General features: G+C 45.1%; 1 protein-coding gene across 8 annotated transcripts in view; it reads right to left on the reverse strand.

The window, feature by feature from the left end:
* The window catches only part of LOC137334765 (ELKS/Rab6-interacting/CAST family member 1-like), a 1,087,823-nt gene that overhangs the window by 533,237 nt on the left and 540,825 nt on the right, over nucleotides 1-13,761 (reverse strand). For all 8 annotated transcript variants that reach the window (XM_067999707.1, XM_067999706.1, XM_067999704.1 and 5 more), the window contains one exon: nucleotides 9,767-9,898. In XM_067999707.1, coding sequence (XP_067855808.1) covers nucleotides 9,767-9,898 — 132 coding nt within the window. The remainder of the gene's footprint in view (nucleotides 1-9,766; nucleotides 9,899-13,761) is intronic.

Here is a 13,761-nt window from a genome sequence, read left to right on the forward strand (position 1 = left end):
TGGTTTTTCAGCTCTGCAGTCCACCCTCGAGCACGTGGCAGCAGAGGCCACCAAGACAGAGGCCCTCACAACAAAGACTTTAAGAGCAGTCTGTGCTTCAGGGAGATTTAGACAAGTTGAGTGAGTGGGAAAATACATGGCAAATGCAGTATAATGTGGATAAATGTGAAGTTATCCACTTCGGAAGGAAAAACAGAAAGGCAGAGTATTATTTAAATGATGATAGATTGGGAAATGTTGATGTACAAAGGGACCTGTGTGTCCTTGTATACCAGTCACTGAAAGCAAACATGCAGGTACAGCAAGCAGTTAGGAAGGCAAATTGTATGTTGGCCTTCAGTGCAAGAGGATTTGAGTACAGGAGCAAGGATGTCTTACTGCAGTTATACAGGGCCTTGGTGAGACCACACCTGGAGTATTGTGTGCAGTTTTGGTCTCCTTACCTAAGAAAGGATATACTTGCCATAGATGGAGTGCAGCAAAGGTTCACCAGACGGATTCCTGGGATGGCAGGACTGTCGTATGAGGAGAGGTTGGGTCGACTTGGCCTACATTCACTCGAGTTTAGAAAAATGAGAGGGGATCTCATTGAAACATATAAAATTCTGACAGGGCTAGACAGACTGGATGCAGGGAGGATGTTTCCCCTGGCTGGGGGGTCCAGAACGAGGGGTTATAGTCTCAGGATGTGGGATAGGACATTTAGGACTGAGATGAGGAGAAATTTCTTCACTCAGAGGGTGGTGAACCTGTGGAATTCTCTACCACAGAAGGCTGTGGAGGCCAAGTCACTGAATATATTTCAGAAGGAGCTAGATAGATTTTTAGACACAAAAGGCATCAAGGGGTATGGGGAGACAGCGGGAATATGGTATTGAGGCAGAGGATCAGCCATGATCATATTGAATGGTGGAGCAGGCTCGAAGGGCCGAATGGCCTACTCCTGCTCCTATTTTCTATGTTTCCTCAATGAATGCTCAGAATGTTGCCACAAAGGCCTTGGGTTCCAGATTGGAAAGGGGCCGTCTCTTCAATCTCTAAGCAATTGGAGATGGATTACAAAGTATCTCATGGGGCGTCACTGATTTTGTTGGATCAGTACAGGTGGCATGGCAGCATTAGACCCACATAATATTGCCCTCTCTCAGGAAGGCAACACAAATGGGCCCTCCAGCCAGGCTTTTCCAATACCTCCACCTGTGACTGAAAGGGCACATGCAACTGCACAAGCACCGCAGCCTCACCAGACTGTCTCCGTTTGTTGCTTCTCCTCTTCTTTCAAGAAGCTAAACAGCGGAAGCAACATGCGATAGACAGAGCTAAGCGATTCCACAACCAACGGATCAGATCAAAGCTCTGCAGTCCTGCCACATCCAGTCGTGAATGGTGGTGAACAATTAAACACTAACGGGAGGAGGAGGCTCTGTAAACATCCCCATCCTCAATGATGGCGGAGTCCAGCACATGAGTGCAAAAGACAAGGCTGAAGCATTTGCAACCATCTTCAGCCAGAAGTGCCGAGTAGATGATCCATCTCGGCCTCCTCCCGATATCCCCACCATCACAGAAGCCAGTCGTCTTCAGCCAATTCGATTCACTCCACATAATATCAAGAAACGGCTGAGTGCACTGATACAGCAAAGGCTATGGGCCCCGACAACATCCCGGCTGCAGTGCTGAAGGCTTGTGCTCCAGAACTAGCTGCGCCTATAGCCAAGCTGTTTCAGTACAGCTACAACACTGGCATCCACCCGACAATGTGGAAAATTGCCCAGATATGTCCTGTCCACAAAAATCAGGACAAATCCAATCCGGCCAATTACCGCCCCATCAGTCCACTTTCAATCATCAGCAAAGTGGCTGGAATCATACCTGGCACAAAGGAAGATGGTAGTCGTTGTTGGAGGCCAATCATCTCAGCCCCAGGACATTGCTGTATGAGTTCCTCAGGGCAGTGTCCTAGGCCCAACCATCTTCAGCTGCTTCATCAATGACCTTCTCTCCATCATATGGTCAGAAATGGGGATGTTTGCTGATGATTGCACAGTGTTCAGTTCCATTCGCAAACCCTCAAATAATGAAGCAGTCCGAGCCCGCATGCAGCAAGACCTGGACAACATCCAGGCTTGGGTTCATAAGTGGCAAGTAATATTCGCGCCAGACAAGTGCCAGGCAATGACCATCTCCAACAAGAGAGAGTCTAACCACCTCTCCTTGACATTCAACGGCATTACCATCGCCAAATCCCCCACCATCAACATCCTGGGGGTCACCATTGACCAGAAACTTAATTGGACCAGCCATATAAATACTGTGGCTACAAGAGCAGGTCAGAGGCTGGGTATTCTGTGGCCAGTGACTCACCTCCTGACTCCCCAATGCCTTTCCACCATCTACAAGGCACAAGTCAGGAGTGTGATGGAATACTCTCCACTTGCCTGGATGAGTGCAGCTCCAACAACACTCAAGAAGCTCGACACCATCCAGGACAAAGCAGCCCGCTCGATTGGCACCCCATCCACCATACTAAACATTCACTCCCTTCACCACCGGCGCACTGTGGCTGTAGTGTGTACCATCCACAGGATGCACTGCAGTAACTCGCCATGGCTTCTTCGACAGCACCTCCCAAACTCATAACCTCTACCACCTAGAAGGACAAGAGCAACAGGCATATGGGAACACCACCACCTGCACGTTCCCCTCCAAGTCACACACCATCCCGACTTGGAAATATATTGTAAACAATTTTACAACACCAAGTTATAGTCCAGCAATTTTATTTTAAATTCACAAGCTTTCGGAGGCTACCTCCTTCCTCAGGTGAACGATGCGGAAATGAAGTCCTCGAAATGAAGTCGCATTTATAATTCACAGAACAATGCTGGTGATAACAGACAGTTTTTTCAACTGCCCGTTGCCAAGGCAATCAGTGTGCAGACAGACAGGTGTTACCTGCCAGGTCTCAGAATATACAAATCACCAAAAAAAACAACAAACAAAAAAAAACAGAGATAGAGAGGTAGAAACATAGAAAAGACAGCAACTGACCCGTTATATTAAAAACAGATAACATTTGTTCGCTGGTGGGGTAACGTGTAGCGTGACATGAACCCAAGATCCCGGTTGAGGCCGTCCTCATGGGTGCGGAACTTGGCTATCAATTTCTGCTCGACGATTTTGCGTTGTCGTGTGTCTCGAAGGCCGCCTTGGAGTACGCTTACCCGAAGGTCGGTGGCTGAATGTCCTTGACTGCTGAAGTGTTCCCCGACTGGGAGGGAACCCTCCTGTTTGGCGATTGTTGCGCGGTGTCCGTTCATCCGTTGTCGCAGTGTCTGCATGGTCTCGCCAATGTACCATGCTCCGGGGCATCCTTTCCTGCAACGTATGAGGTAGACAACGTTGGCCGAGTCACAGGAGTATGAACCATGCACCTGGTGGGTGGTGTCCTCTCGTGTGATGGTGGTATCTGTGTCGATGATCTGGCATGTCTTGCAGAGACTTTAAACAGCCACCCAACCTCAAACAGACCATCGTTCGCAGCAAATTACCCAGCTTTCAAGAGAACAGCGTCCACGACACCACACAACCCTGCCGCGGTAACCTCTGCAAGACATGCCAGATCATCGACACAGATACCACCATCACACGAGAGGACACCACCCACCAGGTGCATGGTTCATACTCCTGTGACTCGGCCAACGTTGTCTACCTCATACGTTGCAGGAAAGGATGCCCCGGAGCATGGTACATTGGCGAGACCATGCAGACACTGCGACAACGGATGAACGGACACCGCGCAACAATCGCCAAACAGGAGGGTTCCCTCCCAGTCGGGGAACACTTCAGCAGTCAAGGACATTCAGCCACCGACCTTCGGGTAAGCGTACTCCAAGGCGGCCTTCGAGACACACGACAACGCAAAATCGTCGAGCAGAAATTGATAGCCAAGTTCCGCACCCATGAGGACGGCCTCAACCGGGATCTTGGGTTCATGTCACGCTACACGTTACCTCACCAGCGAACAAATGTTATCTGTTTTTAATATAACGGGTCAGTTGCTGTCTTTTCTATGTTTCTACCTCTCTATCTCTGTTTTTTTTTGTTTGTTGTTTTTTTTGGTGATTTGTATATTCTGAGACCTGGCAGGTAACACCTGTCTGTCTGCACACTGATTGCCTTGGCAACGGGCAGTTGAAAAAACTGTCTGTTATCACCAGCATTGTTCTGTGAATTATAAATGCGACTTCATTTCGAGGACTTCATTTCCGCATCGTTCACCTGAGGAAGGAGGTAGCCTCCGAAAGCTTGTGAATTTAAAATAAAATTGCTGGACTATAACTTGGTGTTGTAAAATTGTTTACAATTGTCAACCCCAGTCCATCACCGGCATCTCCACATCATGGAAATATATCGCCATTCCTTCATCGTCGCTGGGTCAAAATCCTGGAACTCCCTTCCTAACAGCACTGTGGGAGAACTTTCACCACACAGACTGCAGCGGTTCAAGAAGGCGGCTCACCACCACCTTCTCAATTAGGGATGGGCAATAAATGCTGGCCTCGCCAGCAACGCCCACATCCCATAAGCGAAAAAAAAAAGCAAAAATGGAGGCGAATGCCCAAGGGGAAAACCCACCATGCTCTATCTGAAATGGGAGGAAGGGGGAATGTCAGGCCCATAACAAATGGTAGAAAGACAAATGGCAAAGTAGGTGACATCAGCAAAAAAAAAAGCAACAAAAAAAGACACAATAACCTGCAAATTGTATAAGCTTGTTCCCTTGAACTTACTTCCACCTTCAGAATAGCATATAGCAATCCTGGATGTTTACTATTGATATGGATATAAAACAATCATTGCAAGTGAGATGGAATTGATGGAAAGTGGGATGCATGACATCACTAAGTTAATCCCATGGCCTGCTGGAAATCACTGCAGAAAATTGGATAGGCACAAAAGTGCGTTCAGATCTGGCGTTATGGATCCCCGACCCCAGTACCGCTGCATGTCCGAATACTGCCCCAAATTGGATGGAGTGCGGTGAAAATTCTAAGTTATTGCATCTAGCTATCATGTAGAGATGGTGGATTTTTAAGATGACACAACCCCAGATATCTTAGACATCCTACATCATGATCCCTGATGTCCAGTGAGCCCCAACAACATGTAGCACATAACATCAAAGTTGGAAAAAGTACCACAAATGCATTGATCTCCATATAATGTGCACAACAGGAGAATAGAAAAATTCCTATCGGTAAAGATAAACATAAAAATGAACATTCATTTTGCATGGCTGGGTGATTTTGTAAAAATAGTACACATTGGAGTGTAGCACATGCATGTAGTTTAGTGCTTGACAATTTGAGTTTCTACTTGGTCTGTCAATGAATTATAGGTAGCATTCTAAAATCTGGGGTACAGCTGATGAATAAACCATTTAAACTTTGCTCTCGTGTTTCATCTGAACCATTTATTTGATTTGCTGCTATACAATGTCCTAAGAAATAACAATATTATTTGTTTTGCCCCATCTCCCTCCTTCATCGACCAATTCCCCCCCCCAAAAGTGTTAAATGCTTGTTGGGGCACAGTTGCATGGGTGCTGGAAGTCCTCCGGAACCTCCCCCAAGTGGCCATTCTTCATGTGTGTTCCTACATTTACAGCTGAGCCCAATTTCATCCTCAGAACACATGCCAATTCCCAGCAGGGACTGCTCGAATCCTAATTTAATTGTCCTTCCTAACCCAACAATGCTGAGGTCAATCACAGCCTAATTGAGATCAGCTAACTCAGCACAGATCAGACCTTGAACCTAGAACTTTTACTGGTCTGTATGGCTCAGCTGCTTGCTTGAAGAAGCAACTGGACCATATTATTTGTGCTACGAATTAGCACACAATCGCAATGTCCATTGAACAAGCTGCTACACAACTCTTATATGGCATGAAACCCAGCAAACAACCCTAATCACAAACACAAAACCCACAACACAATTCTACATAGCATGGAACCCAGGATACACCCTTCCATATAAATATAAAACCCACAACACAACCCTATGCACAGCATGAAATCCAGCATACACTCTTCGTTACAACCACAAAACCCAAATAACTTGAATCTCATCACACCGAAAACAACTTGCATTTATATAGCGCCTTTAATGTAGTAAAACGTCCCAAGGCACTTCTCAGGAGTGTTATCAAACAGCCCCAAGACATCGCTGCAGGGGTTCCTCAGGGCAGTGTCTTAGGCCCAACCATTTCCAGCTGCTTCATCAATGACCTTCCCTCCATCTTAAGATCAGAAACGGGGATGTTCGCTGATGATTGCACAGTGTTCAGTTCCATTCGCAACCCCTCAGATAATGAAGCAGTCCGTGCCCACATACAGGAAGACCTGGACAATGTCCAGGCTTGGGCTGAAAAGTGGCAAGTAACATTCTCGCCAGACAAGTGCCAGGCAATGACCATCTCCAACAAGAGAGTCTAACCACCTCCCCTTGACATTACCATCGCTGAACCCCTCACCAACATCCTGGGGGTCACCATTGACCAGAAACTTAACTGGACCAGCCACAAGTACTGTGGCTACAAGAGCAGGTCAGAGGCTGGGTATTCTGTGGTGAGTGACTCACCTCCTGACTCCCCAAAGCCTTTCCACCATCTACAAGGTTAGAAGTCAAGGAGTGTGATGGAATACTCTCCACTTGCCGGGATGAGTGCAGTTCCAACAACACTCAAGAAGCTCAACGCCATCCAGGACAAAGCAGCACGCTTGATTGGCACCCCATCCACGACCCTAAACGTTCACTCCCTCCACCACCAGCGCATCGTGGCTGCAGTGTGTACCATCTACAAGATGCACTGCAGCAACTCGGCAAGGGTTCTTCGACAGTGCCTCCCAAACCCGCGACCTCTACCACCTAGAAGGACAAGGGCAGCAAGCGCATAGGAACACCACCATCTACATGTTCCCCTCCAAGTCACACACTATCCTGACTTGGAAATATGTTGCCGTTCTTTCATCGTCACTGGGTCAAAATCCTGGAACTCCCTTGCTAACAGCACTGCGGGAGAACCTTCACCATATGGACTGCAGCAGTTCAAGGCGGCGGCTCACCACCACCTTCTCAAGGGCAATTAGGGATGGGCAATAAATGCTGGCCTTGCCAGCAACGCCCACATCCCATGAATGAATAAAAAAAAATAGACACCGAGGCACATGAGGAGGTATTCGGACAGGTAACCAAAAGCTTGGTCAAAAGAGAGAGAGGGAGAGAGGCAGAGACGTTTAGGGAGGGAATTCCAGAGCTCAGGGCCTCGGCAGCGGAAGGCACGGCCGCCAATGGTGGAGCGATTAAAATCGGGGATATGCAAGAAGCAAGAAATGGAGGAGCGCGGAGATCTTGGAGGGTTGTAGGGCTGGAGGAGGTTACAGAGATTGGGAGGGGCGAGGCCATGGAGGGATTTGAAAACAAGGATGAGATTTTTAAAATCGAGGCGTTCCCGGACTGGGAGCCAATGTAGGCCAGCAAACACAGGGGTGATGGGAGAACGGAACTTGGTGCAAATTAGGATATGGGCAGCAGAGTTTTGGATGAGCTCACGTTTATGGAGGGTGGAAGATGGGAGGCCAGCCAGGAGACCATTTGAATAGTCCAGTCTAGAGATAACGAAGGCATGGATGAGGGTTTCAGCAGCAGATAAGCTGGGGGCGGAGACAGGCGATGCTATGGAGGTGGAAGTAGATGGTCTTGGTGATGGACGGATATGTGGTCGGAAGCTCATCTCAGGGTCAAATAGGATGCCAGGGTTGTGAACGGTCTCGTTCACCATCCGACGGTGGCAGCGTGAGGGACGGAGTCGGTGGCTAGGGAATGGAGTTTTTTGGCGGAGACCAAAGGCAATGGCTTTGGTTTTCCCAATATTTAGTTGGAGGAAATTTTTGCTCATCCAGTACTAGATGTCAGACAAGTAGTGTGACAGATGAGAGACAGCGGAGGGGTCGAGGAAGGTGATTGTGAGGTCGAGCTGGTTGTCGTCAGCGTACTTGTGGAATCTGACGTGTTTTCGGATGATGTAGCCGAGGGGCAGCATGTAGATGAGAAATAGGAGGGGGCCAAGGATAGATCCTTGGGGGATCCAGAGGTAAAGGTGCGGGAGGGGGAAGAGAAGCCATTGCAGGAGATTCTCTGGCTACGACTGGAAAAATAAAAATGGAACCAGGCGCGCGCAGTCCCACCCAGCTGGACGACGGAGGAGAGACGTTGGAGAAGGATGGTGTGGTCAACCGTGTCAAAGGTTGCAGACAACCCTTTACCACACAACCCTCTACACAACTGCAGTATGGCCACACAGCCCTCTATAAAGCCATGATACCCATCACAAAATCCTCTCCAGAGAAGCATGACATCCAACACACAATGCTTAACATAAACATGAATAGTGACCAGAATTGTTTTGACTGCCAAAACCAGTGCAATGGAACCTCTGCATCAGTTCCTGCCTTCAAGGAAAGAGTGGAGAATTTTTTTTAAAATGATAATTGACCACAACAGCTATTCACAATACAACCCTCAAACGAACCATAGTATTCACTATATAATCAACGGTACAATGCACTATATAATCAACAAAACAACTATGCTATTCACTAATGCTATTTTATTAGCTATAAGTCTCCTGCCTCTCATGTGGAGACAATAGTGTGATACCCTTCTTTCCCCTATCACAATTCCCCCCAAGGCTTGTTAGGCTTAGACAGGAAGCTTCCTGTCATAACCTTTAAACAGGTTTCACATGGCTTTAACTCTTTGAATACTAAAACAACTTCTTGCACCACAAAAAACAATTCTACTTTATAGTGTTCATCATAACAAACATCCCATAAATAATAAGCATACTGAAATTTGCAGAACTAGTGTCCTCTGAGTCAATTAACTTCAGAATTTGGTTTGTTTACGATTCAGATGCAGAAATGTTACTGCAGTCTTCAAATGGTTAAATCCAAAGTTCTTCGGAATAAAGTTTGCACATATTTTCAATTAAGTTGCATTGCAGACTCCTGTGTTGAACTTCTCCTTCACTTAACATAACTTTCAATTTTTAATTCACACAATATCAAGATACAGCCAGTAGTATAGACTTCAGAATTATCCAAATACAATGCAAAGTTTATCCATATGAACCAATTATCTTCAGTAGAGAAAGCGTGCTATAGGAAACTGATATAAAATGAACTGATTATACACTCTTGAGTTACTAGGACAAATGAAGCAAACAGCAACACAAAGGTTCCTTGGATTATAAACTGAACTTTTATCAAAAATTACTCTAAGGTCTGATCCAAAAGAATACTTTAAGAAAAATACTGAGCCCCAATAATAAAGCTGTGCATATTTTTCCCTCATTAATTTAATTTTCTACCTCTCATGTCTTCCTGGACAACATACCAGAGTAGATTTTCTTCCAGCCTGTGCCTGGGGAATCAGCGTTCCAAAGCACAGGACAGAGGAAAAAGGGCAGAGACCAATTATGTCAGGTCTCTGCCCCCACTGCATCCCACCAAGATTTCTCGGGATTCTCCGTATGGTACAACAGGGCTTGTGTCTGTGGTAACTCTGTCGAGATAAAATTAACTGGCCTAAACACAGAACACATTCAATACTCAAAGTTGATTTGGATGATAGAGACGCACTGATATTAATGAATAAAAGGGAAAATTGTGCACTCAGTGGTGGTAGCACATACTACAGACCTGTTTCTCAGAATCGTTCCTGGCAGCTTCTTCTTGTGCTAGTACCATCTCACGTTCTGCTGTAATCTGCACACTCTCCCGTAAAGCCTCCTCTAATTCCTCAATCCGGTCATCTTTTTGTCGTAAATTATCCTGAAGGAGGGGGAAAAAAAGACAGCGACCATTACCTTTTTTTTAAAAGTAACAGTGTTTAAGTTAATGCAGAGCATTATATTGCAATTTCTAACTCTACATTGGAGACAAACAATACTTAAACAGTACTCGTCACAAATATTTCGATTTTCTGAAACAAGTAACCAGTGCAACAATCTTTTACTACAATATCATTTAAATCGGCATAATTTCATAAACATACATATGATGAATTGAAACAATTAGGGTTAATGCTTTCAGACTTTTGCATCTTATTAATGCCCATGTTGCTGGTTCTTGCGTAGTTCATTTAAAACTTCAGTACTCCTTTCAAAAATGAAAATGTATTAATCAGTGGGAACAAAAGACAGAAATTTGTGTTTATACTGAATTGAATTTGATACACAACTATACAAAAAATGGGGGACAAGCTACCACATAAGCATTTAAAAGATGCTTTGATGGCAAGAAATGTTCTTTATTAAGGAGTGTCTAAATGATAAGAAGTCCCAAGATGACAGACTCCCGTTTTTATCAAAGAGTAATGAAAATGTTGATCTTTCTGCAATGATCTACAGTCAAAACTTCTCTTTTATCAAGAATATATGTAATCGCTAATTTTACTGCACATATATTTGCTTTATACCAGGGCTGCACTGAAGGTGCTAAACTGGCATCAGTATTCCCAGACTAGGAAGGCTAATAAATGGCCAGAATTTTCACTGGCATAACCACACTATGCAGTGCCTCCCAATACCATACATGCCAAACTATAAAACTAGCAAAAGCTGACACAAACTCCAAAATGCTGACAACTCAAATACAGCCTCAAATATAAGTCAATGACATATGAAAATCAAGGAATTACACTGAAAGCACAGTGAAACATGAGCTTGTAACTTAAATTATAGATATATTCAGCATGCCTTCACTTATATTCCAGGAAGTAAACCATGGGTCAGGTGGTCAGGGTTTGTTGCTCCTGGGATGCTTCCTGCTAACCTTGCACTATAATGTGAGGTCAGCTCATTATAATAAAGATTCAGCACTCTGCGCTCAGCGCATGATGGCCTGGGAGTCACGGAGTCAGTGGTCGGATTATCTGGTACCAGCAGCTCTTAAACAACTGTTGGTTGCCCTTAAAACAATGCTGCAACTGAGGGAGAAAAATTGAAGCAAACAAGAGGCAAAAACTGCCCCATTCAGTGACACTGTTTTTGAAGGTCCTGCTATAGCTGGTGTTACAGAGAAGGGTGGGCTCTTTTTGGAGGTGCTGTCCACCTTATAAAGACCAGGGCCACAGCAATGCAGGGGGAGATAACAGAGCAAATGAATGTTGTCTCATCTGTGACCAGAACCTGACAGCAGGTGAGGAAGAAATTTCCTGGGGTACGCAAGGTTGCCAAGGTAAGTGCTCTAACATGTTGACTTACAATGCATGTTAACTGCACTTCACTCCACAAATGGCGCACCAACACAGAAGGAGAGTGCACTGCACTTTGCAAAGGGATGCTCATGTTGTTCCTGGGCTCTGTATTGACTGTGTGGCCCATTAAATACAGCAAGCAACAAGCACTAGGTGCATTATCAGCATAAGGAACCTGAATGCTGCAAATTCACACACTCACAGAAGGTTGCTGGTGCCTTGGACAATTCACTGGCAATATCTTATCTCACATTCCTCTTTGTAACATGCCTCTTTTTTATTTGCTTGCAAGAAAAGGCTGAACATAATAAGATGCAACATATCCATTCTGGAGGGGTCAACACAGCTACAACCCTTAATTCCTTATGAGAGGGCCATAGAGATTCTGAGTGTGGAGGAAATAGGAGTTGTTTTTTTGCTTTTCATTGCTTATCTCCTTATGTATTCACCTATTCAATCATTCCCTCAAACACAGGCAAACAGTGCAGCATTTCGGTGTAACACACTTCAATACCTTACCATGTGAAGCTATGTTCCAAGGGGAAAGCGTTGCAGAGCCTAAGTACAGCCATAAACAGAACCTCATAGCATTTGCTTCACCCCCTCCTACAGTGCAAGCACCAGCATAGATTCATCCATTGCAGGAGAATCAGTTAGCAAGTTTCAGGAGGGAGCACACGATGCAAGTTCAGGGCCTGCACACAAATGCAGTTTGGTAGATCAATATCAGCACTTCATGGAGTAATTTAAGGGTGTATCAAGCAGCTGTACAGTTCTGAGAAATCTACGTAAGTGTAAACAACCCACATTCCCCATACAGTGCCGCCTGACTCCGCTGCAGACCACCCTGGAATGACACTATGGTCCTCTGCAGCAGAAAGCTCCTTGGTTTGTAAGCTCAGGCATAGCTACCATCACAAATCTTATCAATGCGACTTAACAGACCTTGGGCTCGAATCTACAGCAGTCTGTCTTGACCACGTTGAGATATCAGATTAAGACAGCCAAAATGCAAGGCTTCAATAATCTCATTGCTGTCCAGTGGTCTTTTCTCACACAAATCTCTATCTGTGCTGAGGGAATGCCAAGCAGTAGAGGAATGCAAGTAGCTGGCATAGGTGATGGAGATATCTCTCAGGACAGTGTCACATCCGTAACTCCCAGCCATCCCATTCAAATAACTAGCAATATACAAACAGCATACAGACCCTGCTGCTTTTGCATCCATTCCGATAGCACCTGTAGCTGTGGGGTCATCTACCCACCCAGCACAATGGCATAATGACATATTGGGTCACCTCCACCCTTCTAGGCAAAGATTGACACTCAGCATTCATGCATCTGATTTTCTCCTCCCGCTGGGTGACACTTAGAATGAGCATATGGTTAGAAACTAGAAGGCTCAAACATACACTTTAACTAAGGGGAAACATTAGGATAAAACACATTGAACACATTTGCACCATACACTGAGGATTAATAAAAATTTGGTTGACTGATACCAGATGGTTCTTTTGATATGTGGCATATTAAAGGCAGAGAAATCAGATTGTAATCATGGCTCTTGATGTACTTGGAAACATGCATTGAAGATTGTGAGATGTGACATAAACCCCAACAGTTCCTTGAAAAATTCAATGCAGCTGTAACCTTCACAGCTACAGATAAAGCCAGCCATGTCCTGGAAGTGATTCCAAGTCTGGCTACAGGAGTGTTCTGTTATGATCGTCGTTGGGAATCTTAATGTCCATAAATGACAGACTATCCCTGTACACATGGGTGGCAACATTAGGTTGGGTCCTAATAGAACATTTAAGATGCAAATTCACCTATCTAGCATGCCTCCTCTGATCCTCCTCCTTCTCCAAGAAACTACATATAGAGATATGCTTATAAGGATATCCCAAGCTCCTCACAAATCAGCACTAACGAAGTTCACTGGACAAGTAGACAAAGATGACAAATGCAGTAGAGCATTAAAAAACCACCAGACGTGGATTGTTTTTCTATCTGTGCTCAGGGAGTGCCAAGCAGTAGAGGAATGCAAGTAGCTGGCATAGGTGATGGAGATATCTCTCAGGACAGTGCCACATCCGTAACTCCCAGCCATCCCATTCAAATGGCTAGCAATATACAAACAGTATACAGACCCTGCTGCTATTGCATCCATTCCGATAGCAACTGTAACTGCGGGGCCATCTACCAAACCCAGCACAATGGCATAATGACATATTGGGTCACCTCCACCCCTATAGGCAAAGTTGGACTAGAAACTATCAGTGGATGGTCTTACTAAGATTCATCCATTGTTATCATAATAGGACTGTGATGGGTGATTCTGGAATATCAGTGGATAATACTGGGGCAACAACAGGAAATCTAAACTTCATGGGAGATGTTTCATTTTGTCAAAAACATCAGTGGTAGGAAACATGTT

Source organism: Heptranchias perlo, chromosome 18 (assembly GCF_035084215.1).
Source record: "Heptranchias perlo isolate sHepPer1 chromosome 18, sHepPer1.hap1, whole genome shotgun sequence".
NCBI lineage: Eukaryota > Metazoa > Chordata > Chondrichthyes > Hexanchiformes > Hexanchidae > Heptranchias > Heptranchias perlo.